Raw genomic sequence first — 26392 nt, 5'->3', positions numbered from 1 at the left:
AACAAAAATAACTTTTTAAAAGCTAATTTTTTTAGTTTTCAAAATTTTGCTTGGTTTTTTAAACCATTGATGAAAAGTAGATAACAAAGAAGAAATTTAAACATGGAAGTAGTGTTCCATAGACTTAATTTTCAAAAACAAAAATAAAAACGAAAATGATTACCAAACGAGACCTAAATAATTACTGAACGAAAGTTTAATTTTCAAACATAAAAACAGTGTGAACTCATTTTTAGAGAAAGCCTACATTTTAATATACATAGGAATGAAACTTACCATTCATTTGATTTTAATTCCCTTATAATTTTTAAAGTAAACGGACTTATGATTTTTGTTTGGAAAGAAAGTTATGATTTAATTATTGTTAATAGCACCCATGTCAAATTTTTATATTATTACCTCTTTCAAACTATTAAAAGTTAAATTATTCTCCAAGAAATTTCTCCGTTATTTCAATTTTTAATGGCGACTAAGACCTAATCATTATTATTTAAAAAAAAAAAAAAAGAATTCAAACATTTGAGATATCATAACAACATATTACACACAAGATGGAAAAATATCTCTTTTTTTTTTTCTTTTTTTCTTTTCTTTTTACAATGTTTTAGGCACTTGACGAGAAGATAGGTTAATAGTACTATAAAATTAATATATCATCTTGTCAATCGATTATGTGTTTTTGAGATATTTAATGTCTTGACTTAGGACCTTTAAGTTAGCAATTTCAACTTTAAATGTTTCTTCTCAATAAGAGAATCTAAACTAAACTTTGTTTTGATATTCATTAACTTGTTTGATTGATCTTTTTATTTATTTTACTTGTAAATTTATTTTTTTAAAATCATTTCGAGTTAAATGGTTAATTGGTTTTTGGATTTGAAATCACGTCCATGTAATAATGACTTCAATAAGAGATTTCAGAAAACTAGATCGTTCCAATTAGTACCTCTAAATTGGATGGTGTTGAACTCAAAAAAAAAAAATTACAATTTTATTCTTTAAATAATGATTGTAAGCATAGTTTGAAAAATGTATAATACTGAAATTTCTTGAAAAGTTTGTGTGTACATTATTTTTTTAAGTTCATAGATACAGATAATTGAGACTTGAACTCTTGATTGATTTGTTAAACGTTAAGTCAACTTCATTCACATGTCAAAATTTATAAAAGAAAAAAAAAATCAAGACTCTTAATATTATTTAGCTTGACTTTGTTATATGTATATAAACATTCTTTAACAAGTTAAAGTAGGTCATATTATAATTTAGTCGATCTATTTTTTCCAAAAATGAAATTACAATTTAATCTATGGTGATAGATTTAATTTCAACCTAGGTGAGAGACTAATTTTTTGGATTTTTTTTTTGGATAAATCCGAAAATTTGGATTGATTAAGTTGGAAACCAAAAAAACCCCTTCAAATTTGGGATAAGTTGAGTTGTCGGATTATCACTTGTTTTTTTAAATTAAAAATATATAAATTTATCTACAACGCATGATTAATAACTAAAATTTCATGAAATTCAAATGTCAAATATCAAATATTTATGATATTTATTATAAATTTTAAACAAATATAACTATCATGACAATTTTAAAAAAATATATTAAAAAATTCATAGAATTAATCAAACTTTAAATAAATAAGTTTGATTGGATCAACCTAAATTCTTTTTTAGCCAACTTGTGATCCAACCCAACCTAACGAAAATCTAAAAAGTTTAACTCAATCTAATCCAAGAACAAAACTAACTCAACCTAACAATTATATTTTATGTTAGATAGTTCGAATTGTTCAGGTTGTCGGGTCATTTGAACAACCCAATCTCTCATCAAATAGTCATATTTATCATAATCCATCACCATTGAATATATGATGACAGAGTTTGAGGTAAAAGAAAAAAGGTGAATATTTTAAAGAATAAACGGATAATTTATGAGCAATCATAGGCTCTGTAGTGAAAGTTTTAATATACAGTAAAGAAAATATAAATGTAAATGATTTTTTGGAAAAAGATAGTTACATTATGTCTGTTATCAAAATTTTTGAAAAATATACATTTATACCTCTAAATTTTAGAAATTGTATCAATTTAGATCATAAATTAATAAATATATCGATTTACGCCCTCCATTGTATTATGTTTGAGAAAATCTCATATAAAACTTATAATTGTATCAACAAAACTCTTAGGGGGTGTTTGGTGTATAGGTTTGAAATATTAAGCCTAGGGGATTAAGTTGGGAGCTTTAGGTAGCCTAGGTTTAAGAAATTGTGTTTGGGACAGGTTTTGAAAGTCTGGATTTAAGAAACCGTGTTTGAAGTGCAGAAGTAGCCTAGGAATGAAGTGTAAATTTATAAATTTTTAGTTTGTGAAATATTTTCTTAAATTTAATCACGGGTTAAATTTTAGATTAGTTTAAATTTCTCATTTTAATTATTTTAATATAATATTTGAGGAATAAAAAACCATACATTTTGAGTTTTAATTTTTATTTGTTCTCTAAGTTGTTTTAAACATTTTAAACCTTTACGTTTAGAAAATGATTCTTCGTGTTCGAGCTAGTTAAGCTGACCAATGAAAAAATGAAAATGATATTAAATTAAAGGGCTTTCTACACATTTAGTCTAAATAAATATACCTATACAATTGTAGTATAATGACGTGTTTGTAATGACTTAGAAAACAAATATCTTTTAAAATTTTATTTTTATTTAAACACTTTTAAAAAAAAACTCCTTAAAAACACACACACATATATTGCGATTCTTTCTTAAAAGTGTTTTTTATACACATATGTCTAGTTTGTTATATACTAAGACTGTTTTTATTACTGTCTTTTCAAGATTGGTTGGTGGCGGTCGTCGGAGGTGACAATCGGAGGTTAGTGGAAGGAATTGGTGGTCGAAATTTTTCCTGTGTGGGGAAGGGGGTTGCCAAAGGTTGTTCGATGGTGGTTGGAGTTGGCCGGTGGTGACTGGAGGTTGGCCGACAACAGTCACCGAGGTGGTGGGAAGAGGTTGGTTGACGACAGTTATTGAGGTGGTGGTCGGAGTTGGCTGACAATAATCGTTGAGGTGACGACTGGGGTTGGTTGATGACATTCATCGGAGTTGGCTGACAACAATCATCGAAGGGTGGTGGTTGGAGTTGGATGGCGATGGTCGCCGAAGGTTAGCTGATGTACTTCCTAGATTAAATTAGAAAAAAAGACACTATTCAAACTCATGCAAAAAGGATGTACGAAACCAAGACTTTTTATATCCATGTCCCAAATAAAGGTTGGGCTTAGGTTGCCTAAGCTATCAAATCACAACTCTTGAGACAAACACCCCTTTAAACTTTTATAAATGAATCAATTTAGACTCTTAATAATATAGAAAAAAAAAAAAAAACATCCCATGAAAACTATCTATACATTTACTCTAATCGTCAATTTTTAAAAACCAATATTTGAAAAAGTCTGCGTACATTTGAGAATTCATTCATTGATAATTTTAAAAAATAATCGTAATAAATAATCTAAATTGATTGACTTATGAAATTATATAATTTAATTGATTCAAATTATAAGTTTTATACAATATCAACGGATTAAAATGTAGGAAAGATTATAAATTAATTTACTTACTGAAAAAAAATTATGATTCAATTGATACAAATATTTGTCAGAATTTTAATTAATGCAAATCTCAAATTATAAGTTTCAGAATATTTGTTCAGAAACCTAAACTAATCAGACATGGAGCAGTGCCACGTCAGAGTTTGAGCTGAGTCAAGACCTAATCATCGAAATCAACGGTGATGATTATTTTTCCAGTAAGGACATCCACGTTCTAGATGCACTCAAATTTTTTGAATTCACTTTCATAGGATCGTAATTTGAAGCATACAATAAAGTGCGTGGGGCGCACCACACATGATCATTTCTTGATTTTACAGCTAAGGAAACCCATCTTCATTTACACCTAAGCCACGTGGCTGGCATTATTAATTTGATTATGATATTATTAGGGAAATCAACTTTTTTTCTTTTTTCTTTTTCTCTTTTTCTCTTTTTTGTTCTTTTTCCTCTTTATAAAAGATTCGGAAAATCAAGTCAAATGAGCTTAGTTTTTTATGTTTTTTTTTTTCAAATAATATTTAAAATTATAATGGCTAATTTGAACAAAGTAACCTCGATCAATAAGCCATAAATTCAAATTTTCACTCCACATGTTAAATGTATAAAGATTTATAGGAACATTTAGGATAAGAAATTTATTATAATTCTAGATTATTATAGTTGAATAATAATAGTTTGTGTTTATATGGTAGATTATTTTAGTTTGGATTATAATAATTTGTGTTTAAGATGTAAACTATCTTAGTTTGAGAAAAAAATAGTAAACATTGTACTAAAGAATAAAATGATGAATGTAAAATAGTGAAAACAGTAACAAATAGTAAATACTGTAACGAATGGAAGATGTTGAAATAGTGTTGACAATTAATTTGAGGTTTTGAAATAATATTTACTATAGTAAGAAGTGGTTATTATAGTGTTAGGATAGTTATTGCCAAATATCCGCTTAGAGTCTGTTTGGCAAAAAATTTGAAAGCATACGATTCAATGAAAACAAAAAAGTATTTCATATTTTTAAATATGTGTTTGCTAACGGATTTAGAAATTTGATTCTAATTTAAACGTATAAAATGTGATTAATATTAAATATTTATAAATAATAAAACTAGTTTTAGTTATCTACTAGTGTTTAGTTGACAATCAACCATTGTTAATTATTTACCATTTATGTTAATTTTTTATATAATTACATAATACATATTATAGCTTTTAAAAAATAATTGAGTTTATAACGTTAAATGTTTAATTTTTGTCTTTATTTAATATAATGTTGAACTAAGAAATTCTGAAACATAAAACAACATCTGAATTCTTTATCAAAAGACCCTAAATTTTTGTTCTTACCAGCATGATTTTAGTTCACTTTTAAATTTTACAAATATAGAATATTAGAAATATTATTTAGTTTAATAACAAGTGACAATGAGAAGATTTAAATCCTTGATCTCTAAGGGGATGTTTGGGACAAAGAGCTAGCCATCATAATTCTAGATTATTATAGTTGAGTTATTATATTTTGTGTTTGAGGCATATATTATTTTAATTTGGGTTATAATAGTATGTATTTGAGGTATAAATTATTTTAGTTTGAGAATGAAATAGTAAACATTGTAACAAAGAATAAAAATATGATGAATGTAAAATAGTAAAAACTGTACTAAATAATAAATACTATAACAAATGAAAATTTTAAAATAGTATTAACTGTAATTAATTGAGAACTACAATATTCACTATAGTAAAAGATACTTATTATTGTCTTAAAATAATACTTACCGCAAACACACCCTAACTTAGAAGTAGATGTGTGAAATAATTCAACTATGCTTGGCTAGGTCAGCTTAGTTTAATTATTTGCTTGTAATTATAAAAACAAGTAATTATAAAAAATGACTATATATATTTTAGTTGCCATAATACCGAGCGAGAGTCATTTCATAATTTCCATAACAAAAATTCAAATAAACTAATACTCCATTTTGATAATCATTTTATATTTTTAGAAATTAAACTTATAATAATTACTTCTATACCTATAATTTTCTTGCTCAAAATATTTGCTAAAAGAGGATTTTAGCCAAAGAATTTAGAGTATAATTGTTGGTTTTATTGATTTAAAAAATCTTAGGTCGGTTGATAATCATTTTTTTTTAAAAAAACATAGACACTACTACCATATCCAAATTTCATCATTTATTATCTACTTTTCACCTAGGTTTAAAAAATCAAGTCAGATTTTGAGAATTTTAAAAAAAAAAAGTAGTTTTCAAAAAATTATTTTTTTTTTAGAATTTGGCTAAAAATTCAACAATTATATTTTAGAAAATACAAATTATTATAAAAAATGTAGATAAAATAAATTTAATTTAAAAAAAATAAAAAAATCAAATAATTACCAACATCTAAAAACTGAAGAACACAACACCACAGTAACACCATGGCAGACAACACATATTTTTTCTTTTTTTTTTTTCCTTTCTTTTTCCTTTTTTTAAATTTTGTTCTCTCTTCCTTCAAATAAATAACTAATTTGAAATCAATAAAGTAAAAAAAATCTATTATATTTTTACAAATTATTTTCCCCAAAAATCTCTTTCTGCTAATATTTTCTCAAATGGCCTATTTTTATACTCAATCTAATTTAGTGAATTTTAAGTTTCTAAAATAATTAAAAGTCGCACCTTTTCTTTCTCATTGAATATATCAATGATGACTTTATCCACCTCTATTTATTTATTTCTTAACGATCTGTGTTTGATGATAATTTTTATGCTGTTTCATAATCTTCCATGAATAAGAATATATTATTTAATTTCCCAATGGGACTTTGTGTTCTTGTGATATGGCGTTTCATTCTATTTTCCATGTTTTATATTATTATTTTTAAACAACCCATTTTTTGTATTAAAAAATTTATATTAATATAAATTTGGCTTGTTCAAATCGCTTTTATTTAAATTCAATGTATATTAGAAAGCCATAAAGAAAATGACAGGCTTATTGACTTGCAAGTTGCAATTAATATGTCTTTCAAGTTGTAATTAAAGAGAGGATAATGTTGGATTAGAAACAAAGACTTGACAAATTTGGTAGCATATGTAATGGAATATCATTTGAAAGAATGTGACATACACATTAATTTAAAACGGAAGTAGGCTTAAGAGAGATCATATGCTGAGGCAATTAAGTCATTATTTATCTTTGATGAAACATTATGCACACATTGTCAATCTCACTTTAATATTCAACCACCTTCAAAATATAAAAAATTTGAACTTTAGTGGATAATAATTTGGTCCTTTTAGGAATCTACTACCATTTAGTATTGATCGACCGATTGTGTACGAGTACTAAAAATGAGAATAAATATGATCTAAGTGCAAGCATACATTGTCATTGAAGTAATAAACCTTGGAGTATTATTCCAAGTGTCAAATCCCACGAGACTGGTTTCAGTTTAAATTCTTTTGAGGCAACACAATCAATGTAATTAAAAGTAACAAGGTGTGAATAAATAGTGATTAGGATTAATGTTGATAAAAACACACTACAACAAAAAAAACCTTCCATGACACAAGAACGTATCCAAATTAAGAGGGGGGAGAGAAAAAAAACTATCATAAAAGTACAAAAAAAAAACGCTTTTAGTAGAAAAAACACTGATTTTTGGATACTAGGTTTTTCGTGACAGTTTTCTAATGTCACAAATTCCTGACACTTATTCATTATCATTAAATTTTATAAAATATTGTTATTTTCTAAAAATATTTTCTTATATCACGTGAAATCGGGTTAATTGGAGAAATAACGGTATTTTAGAATTTAATTGGGTAAAAAATGGTGTTTTCAAACTATTTAGGGCAAAGAGTTTTTTTTTTGCCTTTATTGGAATGTGTCTTTTGAAGAGACACATTCAACAATATTTTATTGTTGTTTGACCGGCTGTCAAAGAATGTGTCTCTTCAAGAGACGCATTCTAATAATTAAATAAGAAAAAGAAAAGAAAAGTTGAATGCGTCTCTTGAAGAGACACTTTCAGTTGAATTTTTTCAATTGGATTTTTTAAAAAAATATAAATTTTTTATTCTTTTTAACAATCCTAAAATCAACCATCTCATTAGTCTCATTTTTTATAGTGATAATAATATTACTCATTTTTTTAACAATATAAACAATAAGTTACTTTGATTAATAAATTTCTATGATTAATTTGATGAATTTAAAAATTTCTATGATTTTTTTAACAATCCTAAAAAATAATTGAATAACAAATTAATGAATTTAAAAATTATTTTGGAATGCATTAAGCAATAAAATTAAACAATCCTAGTAAATAATACTCTCATATCAACAAGTGATAGGATGCTTCTACTTTCGTTATATATCGCCTGCTTATAGTAGAATACCATTCAATATATCTATGCCCAATATCTACACCGTTGTTAATAGGAGGTCCATTAACAACCCTATTTTGACGATTTTCCCAAATTGAAATTTGAGGAGCCAAATATGTAATCCAGTCTCGCTCATGTCTGCCTTTTAGATCGTGTGAATGGAATTAAACGTTTGTATTGCGAGGTTGAGGAATTTGTTGCAACATCTCAAATTAACATAACAATTATATTAAATAAATCATGAAATTAAGTAATCATGCATTATCCCATACATTATAACTATTATAATATATAAAAATGCATGAGAACCTACGGTAGAATCATAACATTCATAAAACATTTAAATGCATATGAATCGGTTAATTGGCCTCTAGGATAAAATTAAAGAATAAAATTATATTATTTTTACAAATTTTATCCTAAAAAACACTGTTCGAGCCAGATAGGGCTGGCGTCAGCATCTTCTGTGACTCCAGCATCTGTACATTTTCTACCGTTTTTGGCTAAAATGGTCTCAAATTGACCTAATATAGACTTGGACTTACGGTAGACTTAATTTCCAATTTAAATGCCCAAAATGCAAACTTTTACATAAATGAATCATATAAAAAAATGGTAAATTGTAAGGCCAATTAACCAAATTAGTTCACAACAAAACCCAACATTCATAATACATATCCCACTTTAAATAAAAAAAAAATTTAATTGTTAATTAAAATTCTGAGATGGACCTGATACCAATTACTGGATTAAAATACCAAGCGTAGCGAAAAAAAAATCCATACTATTTTCAGATTTTAATAACAAATTAAAAAGGAAAGAAATAAACAGTGGAAAGGGCTTCACCAACTATTGAATCTACAATCTTGATTCCTGTGCTGCAAATCAAGTGAACAACATCGAAATGGTTTAACAAGTATTCTCCTTGGGTTGGGCTAGTGAGGTAGAAGGAGGTAGGATCATGGGAGGGAATTTTCTACCGAAAAAAAATCTCATAAAAGTAGAAGTCAAGAGAGAAAATTTTGCATAGGTGAGCAAATTGACTAGAGAGAGGAGGAGGTTTGGGAGAAGATTTCTCTCCCACTCCCATATAACTCTGCATGTTGGAGAGTTATTGCAATAAATTTATTTAACCAATAAATTAAATTAAATTTAATTTATTTAATTAAATAACAATAAACTAGGTTAATTTAAAAATTGAATTAAATCAAAATTTATTAATTAAAATAAATCAAATAATTATTAATTAATCAAATCAATTAATAATAATTAAATATTTCACATTTAATTAAATGTGTATTAGAATCATATTCTAATACATCACTCTCTCATAACCTATATTTTTAATTCAATTAGTTTAATTAAATAATTAAATAATGCTCCAATTAATTAATCATTAAATTAAATATCACATATTTATTTTAACCTAATAATTGAATGATATTCAATTATGTTTTCTCTCATATTACTTAGAGTTTCAATGTGCATCTAATGCACATTAATTTTAACCTATAATTTTAATATAAATTCTATTCATATTAAATTTAGTATTAGAACTTCTTTAAATATTTAATTCTCTCATAAATTAATTTTTGAATCAAATTCAAAATAAATTTATATTATAAAATTTTATTATAATGTATCACCATACATTATATTCTTTCCGTTAGTAATTTAAATATTTCAAATTATTTTAATTACCTCAATACTCTTTATGAGATACCAGTGAGACCTAATGGACCTACAAATCAGAAGCGGTAGGGCAAGTGAAACATTCGGCAAGCAGAAGCTGCGTGAGGTAGCGAATGCTTAGCCTTTTCCAATAAGTTCCATTCTAATGTATGTAGAGCGTGTATATCACAGGGGGGAAGGAAGGAAGGGGGGTTCGGGGAAAGTAAATTGCCCAATGTTTCCAAATTAGTCCAACTTCGTACCTTTTCGACATAAACCGCATATGATATGACTAAATGGTTAAACTCATTAACCAAGTTAATCAATATTTGTTAACTGTAGGTGCACTTCACTATAGACCCACAGTTGTACTCTTCTCACTGTAGATATATTTTTGTGTCCACAGATATTGAACAATGGCAGCAAGTTAGTTCTTCACGAGTGTTTGTAACACCAGCTGGATCAAATTATCGTTTTACCCCTAAGTTACCTCTGTATCCTTAAGTACCAATGGTCATTTAATGAATAACCTATTTATGGTCCAACCATTAAACAGAAACCCCTCTCTGGCTAGTGAGAGGGTAGGACTTTTTGTTCAAGTCTCGGAGATACCACTTAAGGGAACACTCATCTACTTACTTTAAAGTCGGGAAGGAGTGAATTCCATCTCGTGAAATTATGTTTCCAACTCCCACCTCGGTCTTGTCCCTAAAATGGTATGTCTATTGAGTCGACGAACTGGTCACTCTTACTCATACAAATCAAAGGAAAATCCCTCGTGAACAGGAGCCCATAATCCACTCAGGATTGAGACTAAGTTGCTTAGGTCATCCTAGTGAAATAGAAACTTAACTAGTAAACGGAGTTACATCTAGAGGTTACTATTTTGTGCTCCGGTCTTATGCAAACTCATTGCATATGATGCCCCCACTCACATATCTCCCATATGAATGCATTAGATCATTGTATTTGTATCAAATACAAAGCGGGCCGTATCCATAGTGTCACCAGGATAAGGTACCCAACCTTATCCATATACTAGTCTCTTTAGGTTGTATCTTGAACACTGATCCCTGTATGTCTCCACATACAATTCAAGACTCATACAACAGTCTAGGATGTTAGTTTATTGGATTAGAGTTATTTAGGCAAGATAAATACAAGATAAGCAATATATATTTATTGTAATAAATATTAAAGAATGATCGGTCAAATATTACGTTTACTATCTACGAGTTTTAAGGCATAAAACCCAACAGTTTCTATGTTGGTTTCCGAGATACCACCCTTTCCCCTATTGACTCTACCACATCTCGAGTTGCTTCCACCACAAACATTGAAGAAGTTTAGGATTAAGGTCGAGCCTAAGGTAAAGGGCGAGCCTAAGGTGAAGGTCGAGCCTAATGTGAAAGGTGAGCTTACGGACTTTGAGGGGGAACAAAGATGGACAAGAGGAAGAGGAAGCCGACACAACTATATACCTCTCTAATTGACATGACTGGGGTGGCGGGGAAAAAGCAGAAATACATTCAGCTAGGTCAACATCTGATTGACATCGTCCCCTATGACTCAACACATGCTATTCCATAGGACGTGATGAATGAGTTCATGGTTTCATTGACCAGCGCGGATATGGGTCCTTACTGGCCAGGTAATGAAGTCCTCTTTAGGATGAATTGCATGATGAATGAGTTATTCTGTGAGCTAACACGTGACAATTATTGGGTTGAGAACGACGTAAGTTAACATCTTCATTACGTTTGTATGATTGTTATTTACTATTTTCACTCGTTACTTATATATTATAGATTCTCGATGCTTTATTCATGTTTCTCCGACGAAATTTTATTAGCTGGTCGAAGATATGTGCTCATCGGTTCATGATGTTGCCAAATGGCATATTGGTATGTATTATAGATGATTTAAATTTTGCACGGATATACACTTAACCTATTATTATCTATTTTTCAGAGTCACTTGAACCTACAGGGTCCAGATAGCTTGTTTCATGCCATATATAAGAAAACACGTAAAGAAACTGCTAAAGTATGGGAGAAAGGGCATATGTATGTTGATTACTTGCTCGAATTGGAAGTTGAGCATCAGCCTGAATGGGCAGATGTTGATTGCATCTATAGCCCACTCAACTACAAACAACACTGGATTATGTTTGTGATAGACAGTGGGCGCATCCTTTTATATGACTCACTCCCCAAGTATATCACACAGATGGATCTAGTATCATTTCTAGGGTTCTTATGCTTCATCCTCCCTTCACTGACACATTTCTGCAACTTAGACGCTGCAAGTTGACATACATTATTTGACATCGATTGTGCCTGGGTCCCTTGAGTCTTGGTCCTTGCCCATTTTTTTGCCTTTGGACATATCAAGTGGTTTTTTGCACTTTTATCTATTATGTTCCGGTTGGCCACACCGCCCACATTTCTTTAATGTGACATGTTCTCCAGCAGACGGTATCCTAGTTACCCTTCATCTGCCAACCTCTACCATTCTTTTCGGTGGGAGTATTTTTACCTTGGTATACCTTGGTGACTTTTTCCATTCGAATACATGACCAACCGGGTTTATTGACTCTGCGTATGCTAGTATTAGAGAATCAACACTATAGAATCTGCTACAAAGAGTAAATGGATTGATATTATGCTATCTAGCTGCAGCAATAACGTGCAAACACGGAATCTCCAAACACTAAAAGTGTATGCAATAACTTTCTAGAGTGTTAAGGCTGATGATACCACCTAATCAATCTTCCTTGACATGAAATCTAGAATAATCAATTGAATTTCCTCGGTATTGCCTAGCTTTGTTACACTCTAAACCCATTATTTCCTCTGCATACTTTGTATGTGTCGATGTACTATTAGACCACATTGTTCGCCGTTCATGAAACCAATTTTGAAATAGATCTCTTATGTATTCTAGCAACAAAGTTATTAACGACACTCTTGCTTCTTTGGTAATAACATTGAAGCATTCGATACTATTGCTGGCCATGTTATCATATCGGTTCCTGAACTGGTAACACCGTGCCCATCACTGAATATCATCATCCTCTAAATATCTAGCAAGGGAACCGTTGTTGTGGTTCACTATTTGGATCCAATGGCGATTGAACTCTGATTCTCGATACGGTCTATAAGCATTGTGAAACAATTTTCTAACGGACTCGTCCTTAAATTATTTCTCCATGTTCCTTTTCAAATGGAAGGTACAAAGTTCGTGGTAAGCATTAGAGAATACGACATCAACAACATTAGCTATACTTTTTCCACGGTCTGAGATGCATACGAGGTTAGGGCATTCTCCAGTTGTTGTTTTAAGGTTCGTCATGAACCACTTCAGGGCTCGGTCATTCTCATTATCAACAATTGCATATGCCAGTGGGTATAGTTGGTTATTACCGTCCATTGCAACACGAACTAGCATTATTCCCTTGTATTTACCCTTTAGATGAGTACCATCTACAATGATCACGGGTTGATAACTCTTAAAACCTCTTAAACTCACATCATTCAAAAAGTTCAAAATGGTCAAGTATCGAGTATGATGTGGCTATGATCGAGTACACATGTATCGATTACACACGTATCGAGTGACAATGCATCTGGGTATCGATTGACCTGCATTGAGGATCGTGTGATGAGCCAACGAGGATCGATGATCAAGTTCCATGGTAGTGGCAGGCACGCGAAGTGCATCTCAGGGGCGAAGCGATAAAATCACACGTGGATGATGTCAACAAAAGGCCACTTTCCACTATTTTTTCTATTTATGGCCATTTTTCATTTTGACCTCCCAAATGAAGCCATTCGTACAAAAAACCTAGCTTTTAAATGCAACTTTCCAAAAAATCTGCCATATTCTCTAACTAATTATTTTAAACGAAACTCTCACATTGATATTTTTTCCACATCTATTTCATTCTATATCAATAATTTATATTAAAAAATATTTTGCAATTTGTAATGTATTTTTTTAAAAAAAATTATAATTAAATAATTAAATGGAATAACATTTCAATTTTCAAATTTCAAGTTTAGATATCTCTCTGTCTATCAATGTCTTGAAAGAGTTAAATAACATGTAGTGGAAGTATCAAGGATCCATAAGTATTCAGATTCACTAATTTTGGCAAAAGCTAAAGGATGCTCTTCTAAAAAGCAGGTTTTCAAAACATACCTTTGATGAACTCTCCAAGAAAACATTTGTACAGCTGCTATCTTCACTTGATATCACCATGAACCACCCCAAAGCCTTCTTTACTATGCTCTTGGAGCTTTAGGCAGAGTTGTGGGACTCAAGAACAACTTGAAGAAGTGAACAACCGAGAAGAACCCACAACAGCCGATTGAAGAAGACAGTTTCTTCTTCACAGAAAATTTTCTCTCAAAATTCTGCATTAACCTTTCTCCAACGACTTCAATCTTCTTTATATAGTAGATGAACATGCAAAGAAATGGAGTGCTTGACTTGCAGCTCATGCTTGGAGAATCAATGTAGAGAGGATAATGGCCTTTGTGTGAGTATGAAGATGAAGGTAATGGAGAAAATTGAATCCCCATTTATTGCAACCATGCAAAACCATTTTTCCATTTCCTTTTAAAACAAGAAATGATTTTAAAACCATTTTAATAAAAAAATGATTTTCTTAAATTAATTTCATAAATTAATTTAAAATATTAATTAATTTAATATCAAATATTAAATTAATTTTTTTTGCACAATGACCATCTTCATATATTTAAATCATATTTAAATATATATTCTCTTGTTCCGTTTAATTTGAACGTTTCAAATTAATTTCTCAAGCTACCCTAAAGCTTATCCACTTACGAGCTAGTAGGGGGACCTCGCGGACCTACAGATCATGGACTCTAACGATTCGAGATTAATCGGCTAAACTCATTAGTCCGATCTAATCCCCATTCGTTAACTAATGGGACACTCCACTATAGCCCATAGTTGAACTCCTCTCACTGTAGATATATTATGTCCACTTAATAACCATAATCAGTATGTCAATCCTTCACAGGTTGTTCGTAATCACAACTAGGTCAAAAATACTGTTTTACCCCTGTGACTACATCTTGTTCCTTACGTTCCTACTGATCCTCTAATGAACAATTTTGATTCATAATCTCTATGAATCAAATCCTTTCTCTATCATGAACAGGCGGGGCCTCGTTTTTTCAAGTTCTAGAGTCAGTACTTAAGAGAACAACCTATCTGCTAACCCTAAATAGGGTAGGAGTGAATTCCATCTTGCAAGGCTATGTCCCCAGCTATTCATCCGGTCTTATCCCCAAAATAGTAAGTTTATTGAGTAGTGCTGTTGGACTACTCTCACCGTTTGCAGATCAAAGGATAATCCCGAACAAATAGGAGTTCATAGCTAGCTCAGGATTAAGATCGAGTTAAACTAGATTATATAATAAATGAAATAGTCAATTTTAACAGTAAACGGTCGTTATAAAGAAAAGTGACTATTTTCATGGTCCAGTCTATATGCACACTCATTGCATAGAATGCCTCCACTCTCATATCTCAATATGAACGTGGATCACATCGTTTGTAGCACCTTATAACTTCTTGTAACAACTATAGAGTGGGCCGCATCTAATAGTGTTATGAGGATGAGATACCCAATTTCATCCATATACTTATTAAACTATTTAGGCTATATACTGGTAACTTGATCCTGTTTATGTGACTACGTAAAGTTACAACATTCAGACTATAGCCAAGGATGCGTTTATTGGATTTTCATAATAAGATGCAAAATCAACAAGTCATTATTATTGATAAAATAAAATGTTTAAGAAGAACTGCAAGTTCTAGGACATTCTTAACAATCTCCCACTTGGACTAAAACTCTAGTGAGAACAAATATATACAATATAGTGTCTCCACGTATTGCTTAACGTAAAACAGATAGTGGATTTGTTTCTTGAGATACATAATGGGAAAAATACAATAAACTAGAGCATCTACAATACCATAGACATTCTCCCACTTGCCCTAGATTACACTACTTGGAGTCCTAGTCCAACTAGGTGGCCCTTGAAAACTTTAGTTGATAGGGCCTTGGTGAATGGATCAGCAAGGTTGTCTTTAGAGGCTATCTTTGTGACGAGCACATCTCATCTATGTATAATCTCCCGGATGAGATGGTACTTTCGTTCAATGTTTTTTCCATGCTTGTGACTCCTGGGTTCCTTTGAGTTAGCAACTACACCAGTGTTGTCACAATGCAGTGTGACAGGTAGGTGCAAATTTGGAACCACTTCTAAATTAGCTAAGAATTGACATAGCCATACTGTTTTCTTAGCAGCTTCGCATGCAGCCACATATTCCGCTTCCATGGTGGAGTCAGCGATACAACTTTGCTTGAAGCGCCTTCAAACTATAGCTCCTTCGTTAAGAGTGAAAACTGATCCTAAGGTAGATTTTCTGGAATCTACGTCAGTCTGAAAATTAGAATCAGTGTATCCTGTAAGGATCAAATCCTTAGGTCCATACACAAGCATATAGTCCCTTGTTCTCCTAAGATACTTGAGGATATTTTTGACAACGGTTCAATGACCGTATCCAGGATTAGATTAGAACCTGCTGACGATTTCAACTGCAAAACATATGTTGGGACTTGTACACAACATAGCATACATCAAACTTCCAACTGCAGAAGCATATGGAATTCTGTTCATCTCCTCAACCTCTTGAGGTGTCTTAGGACACTGTTCATTCGACAAATGAATTCCATGCCTAAAAGGTAATAAATCTTTCTTAGAATTTTGCATATTATACCTTGACAAGATCTTGTCAATATAAGATGCCTGAGACAGTGCAAATGTTCTATTCTTTCGGTCTCGAAAGATCTGTATTCCTAGAACATAATAAGTATCACCCAAATCTTTCATTTGGAACTGTGATGCTAACCATCTCTTTACGTTAGCAAGAAAACTTGTCTCATTCCCAATGAGCAAGATATCATCAATGTACAGAACTAATAATGCTACAATTTTGTTGACTATCTTCTTGCATACACAAGGTTCGTCAACGTTCTGTTCAAAGCCATAAGATTTGATCACAGTATCAAATCTTATATTCTAGGATCTGGACGCTTGTTTCAATCCATAAATGGATCGATTAAGCTTACAAACTTTCTGTTCCTGTCCTCTTTCGACGAACCCTTCTGGTTGAGACATAAAAATACTTTCATCAAGATAGCCATTCAGAAAAGCTGTCTTGACATCCATTTGCCATATTTCATAGTCATAATATGTGGCAATGGCAAGAAGTATTCTTATTGACTTAATCATGGCAATAGAAGAAAAAGTTTCTTCATAAACAACTCATTCTCTTTGGGTAAAACCCTTTGCCACGAGCCTAGCTTTATAGGTCTGTACCTTGCTAGTTTGGTCTCGTTTTCTCTTGTAGATCCACTTACAACCTATAGATGTAACACCTTGTGGTTGATCTACAAGTTCCCAGACCGAGTCGAAGTACATAGACTCCATTTCATCGTCCATGGCTTTTATCCATTGTCCCTTGTTAACATCTTCCATTACCTTTTTAAAGGTTAATGGATCCTCTATACCATCATCTTGAATGATGTTTTGAATTTTTGTTAAATCCATGTAACGTTCAAGTTGTTGAATAACTCTCCCACCACGACGAGGCATTCCCAACTCTTGGGATGGATGTGACGGGAACAACCGTTGTTGATGGACCAGCTTGATCAACAACTCTTGTTGATTTTTCTGTAGTATCTTTAGATAGTTCTTGCAATATTAGTTTACTACGAGGTAGATGATTTTTAATATGATCCTCTTTCAAGAAAGTTGCATTTGTCGATACAAACACTTTATCTTCTTGGGGATCATAAAAGTATCCTCCTTTTGTTTCCATGGGATATCCTACAAATAGACATAATTTCGAACGTATTTCCAATTTTTTAGGATTTTGTACTAACACGTATGCTGGAAAACCCCAGATGCGGAAATGACGTAAACTTGCTTTGTGTCCTTTCCACAATTGATATGGTGTTTTATAACACTTTTGGATGGAACAATGTTCAGAATATAAACTGCAGTCTGTACCGCATATCCCCAAAAGGATCGAGGTAATTGAGCATAACTCATTATAGACGAACGATGTTCAACAAAGTTCGATTTCTCCTTTTTGCAACATCACTTTGTTGTGGTGTTCCAGGTGCTGTAAGTTGGGATTGAATTCCATGATCTACTAGATAGTTATGGAATTTCAAATCCATATACCCACCACCTCGATTAGATCGAAGTGTTTTAATTCGTTTACTTAACTGATTTTCAGTCCCAGTCTTAAATTCTTTGAACTTTTCAAGAGTTTTAGACTTGTAACAGATTAAGTAAATATAGTCATATCGAGAGTAATCATCAATAAAACTGACGAAGTACTAATATCCTTTTCGAGTTTTAACATTCATCGGACCATAAAGGTCTGAATGTATAAGTTCAAGAGGTTCTTTGGCACGAAGACCTTTGTCAGAAAAAGATGTTTTCGTCATTTTTCCCTCAAGACATGATTCACATGGAGGTAAAAAACTGTCTTCTAACTGATTTAGATGAACGTTTTTTTACCAATCTCTCAATCCTATTGAGATTAATGTGACCAAGCCTGAGGTGCCAAAGATAGGCGTTAGGAGAAATTTTCCGCTTTTTATTATGAGTTTCAGCTGTTTTAAACATCTCTATATTTAAAATAGCTTTTGCTTCCGTTGGTCGTAATATGTATAAGTTATATGCAAGTCTAGCAGAACAAATATGAACACCTCTTGAATAAACAAACACTTCATTATACTTAAAAGATACACTGTACATATTCTCTAAAAGACAAGAAATGGAGATCAAATTTCTTTTCATCTTAGGTACAAAGAACACATTCTTGAGTAAGATAAAAGAATCTCTAAAAAGCAATTTCACATGTCCCACTGCTTCAACTGAAATGACTTCACCTGTACCCACCTTGAAAGTCATCTTATATTCAGAAAGTCTTCTCCAAGAACTAGTTTCCTGTAGAAAAGTACAAACATGATTAGCAGCGCCTGAATCTAATATCCAGGTAAGGTGAGAATTTTCCACTATATATGTTCCAACAACTAGTAAATCATATTTACCTTGTTTATTCTTTTCTGTTTTCTTTTCAGCCAGATATTTTGGGCAATTTCGCTTCCAATGCCCAACCTCTCCACAATGGAAACATTTTCCTTTGGAAGTTTTGTTTTTATTTTTTTTTCGCAGTAGTTTTCTTTTTCCCTTTTCCTTTCTTTTTCATCTGCACGGTTTTATCCTTAGCAGAAGAAGAAAGACAAGCTTTCTTATCATCAACGAGTTTCGTACCAGATGTAGACCCTTTGTAAAACTTTTTTGGTTTAGAAATAACATTTATTTCTTTTTCCTTGAATTTCATCATCGATTGATAAGTTTGCAATTCATTCAACAATGTTGTTAAGTTATATGTGATTTTGTTTATGACAGCATTTGTCCTGAACGGTAGATAGCTCTCAGGAAAAGATTTCAGTATCATGCTCACTTGACTTGTTTTGTCTATCATAGCTTCGTGAGCCTCCTCGATGTTAAAATAGACCATCATGTTGAGAACGTGTTCTCTTACATTGGTCCCATCCTTCATACGTGTCACATACACATATTTGATAGCTTCATGTCTAATAGACGATGACGGTTGCCCGAACATCTCCTGTAATGATGCCATGATCTCACGGGCTGTGGATATGGCCTCATGTTTCTTGTTTAGTACATCAGATATACTCGCCAAGATATAGGCCCGAGAATTTTTCATTTGCCCTAACCCACCTATCATAAACATCCCGAACATTTTGGTTCGCGTTGAACTGGGAACTGGAAGACGCTTCTCTGTTAACACAAACCTCAAATCATCTACTACTGATATTGTATTGATATTTGATTTTCAGTTCGAATAACCCTCTCTGTTAAATTTGTCAGAAGCAAGCAATTGTATAATCGAGTTCGACATTGCTGAAAAATTTTAAACAAATTCTATTAAATATACATCTAAATCCATTTTTAGCAAAACTAATAAAGTACCCAATAAATCTTTATTTATTTGCAATGATACTTAAGTGATTTAGACAAGTGCTACCGTGGGGCAGTCAAGAATTCCTTCACAGAAGCAAGACAGTTCTTGACCAGATACTATTGTCTAGAATAACTCATATCCCAATGGTTCTTTTGGTTCTTGTTTTCGGTCAAGATCTTTACTAATACTTAGTAATTCTTGTAAGTGTGACCCACTATTTTTAGATCTTATTGGACGGTATGAATATGCCTCCGAGGGAGAAGACAATATCCAAGACGGAACTATAAGACCTTATTCATTTTAATGAAGCCTGGGTTGTTTCGAATCCTATGTTACAACCCTCCATAGGGATTGCCGTAGTTAACGACTAGCTAGTGTAACATAAAAATGACAACAGACTCAACATAGGAATCTCATGGTTCAAACTAATGGAGGAGACCGTAGGACAATGTTGACACATTTCCTTCACCCCCTTACTATGAACCACTTCCCTCATTCACCTTGTTAATGACCCATACAAACACTTTTTGTATGGAACAATCGAGGTAAAATCGACAAGAAACTGGATCTCACGGTGTGAACTCTTGAGGACGTGAGAGCTAATAACTATATATCAAATATATTGTTAATCTTCTACTGAATTGTTCTAAATGTTTGGGTAATTTACTTAGGCATGACGGCTAATTTCATACAACCTAAGTCTAAGTGGTTTATCCAAATATAACTCTTATAATTGGATTTAACCTACAATGTCTAGGTGATAAACCATTTTATTACCTCACATCGCTCATGGAAGCTCATAAAATTAGTTAAAAACTCTCAATAATTTGGTTATAATCCCCAGGTAGGAGGTGTTCCGTAAACCGTCAACTTAAGTACCCCCAGCCTTAGACAGGTTTTTGAACCGATATGAGTTTGTAATCTTATTTTCTAAGGCAACAATCTATTTAACATTTAAAATTAGTTGTTAACCTAAGTGGGCATGCAACTGTTCTTTGTTATGGATTTTAAATGTCTAACTAATTTTATAACAACTTACAAAATTTAGACATGCTCAACATCCACAATATTCAACAAAAGTATCTAATATAACTATTATATTAAACATAACCCTAACATGTATACTATATACTATAACAATTATAACATACTGTCAAACATGTAATATGCTTCCTACGGTGGGGTTTTAAATCTATATGGCATTCTGTATGCATATACATGAATTATTTAATTATCACATACATCTCATGCATAAACAATTAAATACTATCTGTTATGGTTTTCGTTTTGGCATAAACAAGCAAACAAATAGCTAACTATTACAAACAGCTTCATAACCGTCTTTGAACCGCTCCAAACCGAATCCAAAACAACTTGAATCGGGCTGGATGAGTTTGAATTGAACCAACAAAGCCTGAACCAGACCAACCAAAATCATTTAAGGCTAAATTGGATTGAACCTTGAGTAAACCGGTTGCTCTCGGTCCAACCTCAATATGCTGTTAAGGTCAATCATGTAACGGCTGGAGGTAATCGTCTAGTGTCATCGCCTTGGGTTGACAGGAACTACATGATTGCATAGTGTTTGTTGAAAGCTAAACGATCGTTTAGTTCTATCGCATAGGACTAGACGATCGCTTAGTTCCATCGTAGTGCAATCGCTTAGTAGCGCGCATCGTTACTAAATGATCGTATAGCGCCATCGTTTAGCAAAATCAATGAATCGTTTAGTTCCCACGACAAAACTAAACGATCGCGTATTGCTATCACATAGTAAATGAACACATCGCTTAGCTCCCGCAGGTATACGATCGTTTAGCGTTCAACATCACAACGACCAACGCATATTACTAAACGATCATCTAACTTTTCTTTTCATCGTATAACGTTTGGAGCTAAACGATCGTTTAGCAACTGGACCTCAACAACAAAATTTGAGCAGAAGCTGAAAAAACTGGAACAGCAGCTCGACCTTCTTCGCTTGTTTCTTCAATTACTTCTTAATTTCAACTCTAATGACTTCAAATAAATTATAGACTCTTGCTAACACATAAATGCTCATCAAACAAGAGCCAATTACAAATTTAATTGAGAAATTAAAGAGAATTAAGATGCCAAAACAAAGAAAACCATAACAGTGCACCAGTTTCATATATCTCATGAAAAAATACCCACCTTGCCAAAATTAGACCAAATTGAAAGCTTAAAAGATGCTCTGATTCCAATTGAAAGAGTTAAATAATATGCGAAAGTATCAAGGATCCATAAGCATTCAGATTCACTAATTTTAGCAAAAACTAAAGTATGCTCTTCTAAAAAGTGGATTTTTAGAACATACCTTTGATGAACTCTCCAAGAAAACGTTTGTACAGCTACTGTCTTCACTTGATATCACTGTGAACCACCCCAAAGCCTTCCCTCTATGATCTTGGAGCTTTAGGCGAGTTGTGGGACTCAAGAACAGTTTGAAGAACTGAACAACCGAGAAGAACCCACAACAGCCGATTGAAGAAGACAGTTTCTTCTTTACAGAAAATTTTCTCTCAAAATTTTGCATTAACCTTTCTCCAACGACTGCAATCTTCTTTATATAGTAGATGAACATACAAAGAAATGGAGTACATAGCTTACAACTCATGCTTGAAGAATCAATGTAGAGAGGATAATGGCCTTTGTGTGAGCATGGAGATGAAGGTAATGGAGAAAATTGAATCCCCATTTTGTGTAACCATGCAAAACCATTTTTCCATTTTCTTTTAAAACAAAAAATGATTTTAAAACCATTTTAATAAAAAAATGATTTTCTTAAATTAATTTCATAAATTAATTTAAAATATTAATTAATTAATATCAAATATTAATTTTTTTTTTTTGCACAATAACCATCTTCATATATTTAAATCATATTTAAATATATATTCTCTTGTTCCGTTTAATTTGAACGTTTCAAATTAATTTCTCAAGCTACCCTAAAGCTTATCCATTTACGAGCTAGTAGGGAGACCTCACGGACCTACAGATGCTAAACTCATTAGTCTGATCTAACCCCCATTCGTTAGCTAATGGGACATTTCACTATAGCCCATAGTTGAACTCCCCTCACTATAAATATATTATGTCCACTTAATAACCATAATTAGTAAGTCGATCTTTCACAGGTTGTTCGTAATCACAGCTAGGTCAAAAATCCCATTTTACCCTTGTGACTACATCTTGTTCCTTAAGTTCCTACTGATCCTCTAATGAACAATTCTGATTCATAATATCTATGAATCAAATCCTTTCTCTATCATGAGAAGGTGGGGCCCCGTTTGTTCAAGATCTGGAGTACTTAAGAGAACAACTTATCTGCTAATCCTAAATAGGGTAGGAGTGAATTCCATCTTGCAAGGCTATGTCCCCAACTATTCATCCGGTCTTATCCCAAATTGGTAAGCTTATTGAGCAGTGCTATTGGATTACTCTCACTGTTTGCAGATCAAAGGATAATCCCGAATAAACAGGAGTTCATAGCTATCCCAGGATTAAGATCAAGTTAAACTAGATTATATAATAAAGGAGTAAACGGTCGTTATAAAGAAAAGTGATTATTTTCATGGTCCAATTTATATGTAAACTCATTGCATAAGATGACCCCACTCTCACGTCTCAAAATGAAGAATTTGTAGATCACATCGTTTGTAGCATCTTACAACTCCTTGTAACAACTATAGAGTGAGCCGCATCTAATAGTGTTACTAGGATGAGATACCCAATTCCATCCACATACTTATTAAACCATTTAGGCTATATACTGTTAACTTGATCCTGTTTATGTCACTACGTAAAGTTACAGCATTCAGACTATAGCCAAGGATGCGTTTATTAGATTTTCATAATAAGATGCAAAATCAACAAATCATTATTATTGATAAAATAGTTTACTATATTTGAAAATATTTCCAACATATTGCATGGAACACAATTACCCTATAAAGTTATATATTAAATATCAACATATAAATAAATAAATAAATAAATAATATGTCTAATTTGATCATTATAGAAGTCACAAAAAATCTACTAACCAAATGGTTACCATTTTTTAATTTTTAAATTTGAAATTTATCAAACACTCATTTCCTTTATATGGCAACTTATTTGTTTTTAAAGCATAGTCACCAACAATTATTTTAAAAAACTACAACATACTCTCACAAATAGAACCTTATTTTCTTCTTTGAATTTTATTTTATTTGATCCTTTAAATAAAATCGATCGATTTTACATGTGATACTCAAATAAGCTTGCAATATTCTCGTTGATACTGATCACTATATTAAAACTTGACAACATATATTTCGAGAAATAATTCTATCTGCAATTACACATTAGTCCAAGGAGATGAAAATGAAACCTTATACATTGGAGATCATGAAATTCAATTTATCTGCAAGTACACATTAGTCCAAGGAGATGAAAATGAAACATTATATATTGGAGATCATGAAATTCAAATTTAACACCATTGGAGGAATTCAAATTTTTATGTGGTTTGATCACTCCAAAAGGTCATCCAATCAAGACATCCACCAAAATATTTCATGGCAACTGCAAAATTTGCAAGCAAATTAGAAAGAGGAAAAAAAAAATATTGCCTAAAAAAGATATTTATATATGTATTTTTTAAAATTAAAAGAAAAATTCTTCTAGAAAAAAGATAAAATAAAAAATATAGATATATGTTCTCTCTCCCTAATAATTCTCTCTCTCTTTACTATCTTATTTCATCATCTCTCAAATTTCTCCCTTTCAAGTTCTCATCTCCAAAACAACATCCCAACTTATTTCAAAACTAAAGACTAAAATTATCAAATTAAAACTATATATATATATAGACATTAAACTTTTATTTACATATTAACATTATTATTATTATTTTTTTTTTTTGATATTTTCACATTTTCATGGATTCAACATGTTGAGTTGACTTTCCAATATATCGTAACAAAATTCATAAAACACAAAAATAAGCAACAAAATACTAGTAATATGGATATAATAAACATTTTAGCCTATTTTTTAAAATATAAAAGATTTATTTACTAATTTAAATATAAAAAGATAACTTAGTTTAAATTACAAATTTGGTTCCCATGATTTGAGAAAGTTAAAATTTAGTCTTATAATTAGTATTTAGTCTCTATGGTTTAATGGAATCCTCATAAATAGCCCTTACAATAGGGACTATTTATGAGGTTATTATCAAAGCATAAAGATTATTTCAAACGTTTTATCAAACCATAAGAACTATATTATAACTTTTAAAATGATAGGAACTAAACTCCAACTTCTTTCAAATCATAGGAATTAAATTTACAATTTAGTCTATTTATAAATATTGCCAAATAATAAAATACTTAACCGAGTAAAAAGTAAAACCCCATCCAATTTTTCGAACGTGTTATTTTCTAAGCTTAATTAGGGTTGTTGTATCTTTTTAAAAAAATATTGTCAACTTTTTGAAAAATCAACTTCAAAATAAAGTAAAATAGTGTTTGGTAAATTTTAATTTTAAATTATAAAAACTAGGTGCAGTGTTAGATAAATTTATATCAAGTTAGTATAATTTTGATTATATGAACCAAAGTAGACTTATTATTTTAATTATCTTCACAGTGATAATTAATTTATAGTTCATTATAATAAATATTTTTTAAAATTTATATGATTTTGAATTTCAACTAATTTTGTTTAATTTAAATTATTTTAAAATTTTTTAAGAAAAATAATTGTTATAAAAAATGAATCAATTAAAATTTTAAAATGAACTTAAAAAATATATTAATATGAAAGAATATTATTATTATATACCCATTTAAATAGTTAAAAAAAATTAACAAATTTTTAGAAAAGCTAAATCTAAAAGCTATTATGCTGTAACAACCCAGATTTGTACGCATACAGGAAATTAAATGTGAAATATTAAGTAGGACGAAATTTTATTTAAAGGGGTGGAAATTTAGAATGAAAAAAAAAATTCATTATCCAAAAATAATGAATAAGGGAGCAGAATTAGGGAGGATTAATTGGAAGTTGGACGCTAGCTAATTCAAGAGACAACGAGCAGTAGATAACTTTTTGTTTGGGCACTGTTTATTGGAAGAATTGGAGGTGAATTAATTGCCCATATACTCTTAAAATTTGAAAGAGTTAAAAAGAGGAAGTGGAATCCACAAGAAGTGAAGGCAACCACGCGTGAAAACTAGCGAGACAGTAGGAAAGAGTGGGAGTAGGAGCGGGAGTGAGACCAGCGAGAGCGAGAGCGGGAGTCGCGAGAGCCAAACCAGCGAGAAAGCTGGAGAGAGCGAGATTCTAAGAACAAAGAAAGCGAGATTTGGACAGAAGCATAGATTATGCGTTGAATTTGGCCATGATCTTATAGATTATACATAGAAAAACCCTAAAATTGAATACAAACAAAGAATGATGACGTAAGGGAAAACGTTAGCCAAGATTAGGTGTCTTATTGAGAGGAATCCTTAAACCCTAAGTAATTTTAAAGAAGCCACTTGTACGATGATTTGTCACACTGAGAAGA

General features: G+C 31.4%; 1 protein-coding gene across 1 annotated transcript in view; it reads right to left on the bottom strand.

Moving 5' to 3' along the window:
* Window positions 1-24114: 24114 nt before the first annotated feature.
* LOC120078643 (cysteine-rich and transmembrane domain-containing protein WIH2-like) overlaps window positions 24115-26392 on the bottom strand; it is a 10395-nt gene continuing 8117 nt past the window's right edge. The window contains exon 3 of the mRNA XM_039032937.1: window positions 24115-24402. Coding sequence (XP_038888865.1) covers window positions 24372-24402 — 31 coding nt within the window. The 3' untranslated portion in view covers window positions 24115-24371. The remainder of the gene's footprint in view (window positions 24403-26392) is intronic.

The sequence above is a fragment of the Benincasa hispida genome, chromosome 5, assembly GCF_009727055.1.
Source record: "Benincasa hispida cultivar B227 chromosome 5, ASM972705v1, whole genome shotgun sequence".
Lineage (NCBI taxonomy): Eukaryota > Viridiplantae > Streptophyta > Magnoliopsida > Cucurbitales > Cucurbitaceae > Benincasa > Benincasa hispida.
This window is presented reverse-complemented; position numbering and strand designations above follow the sequence as displayed.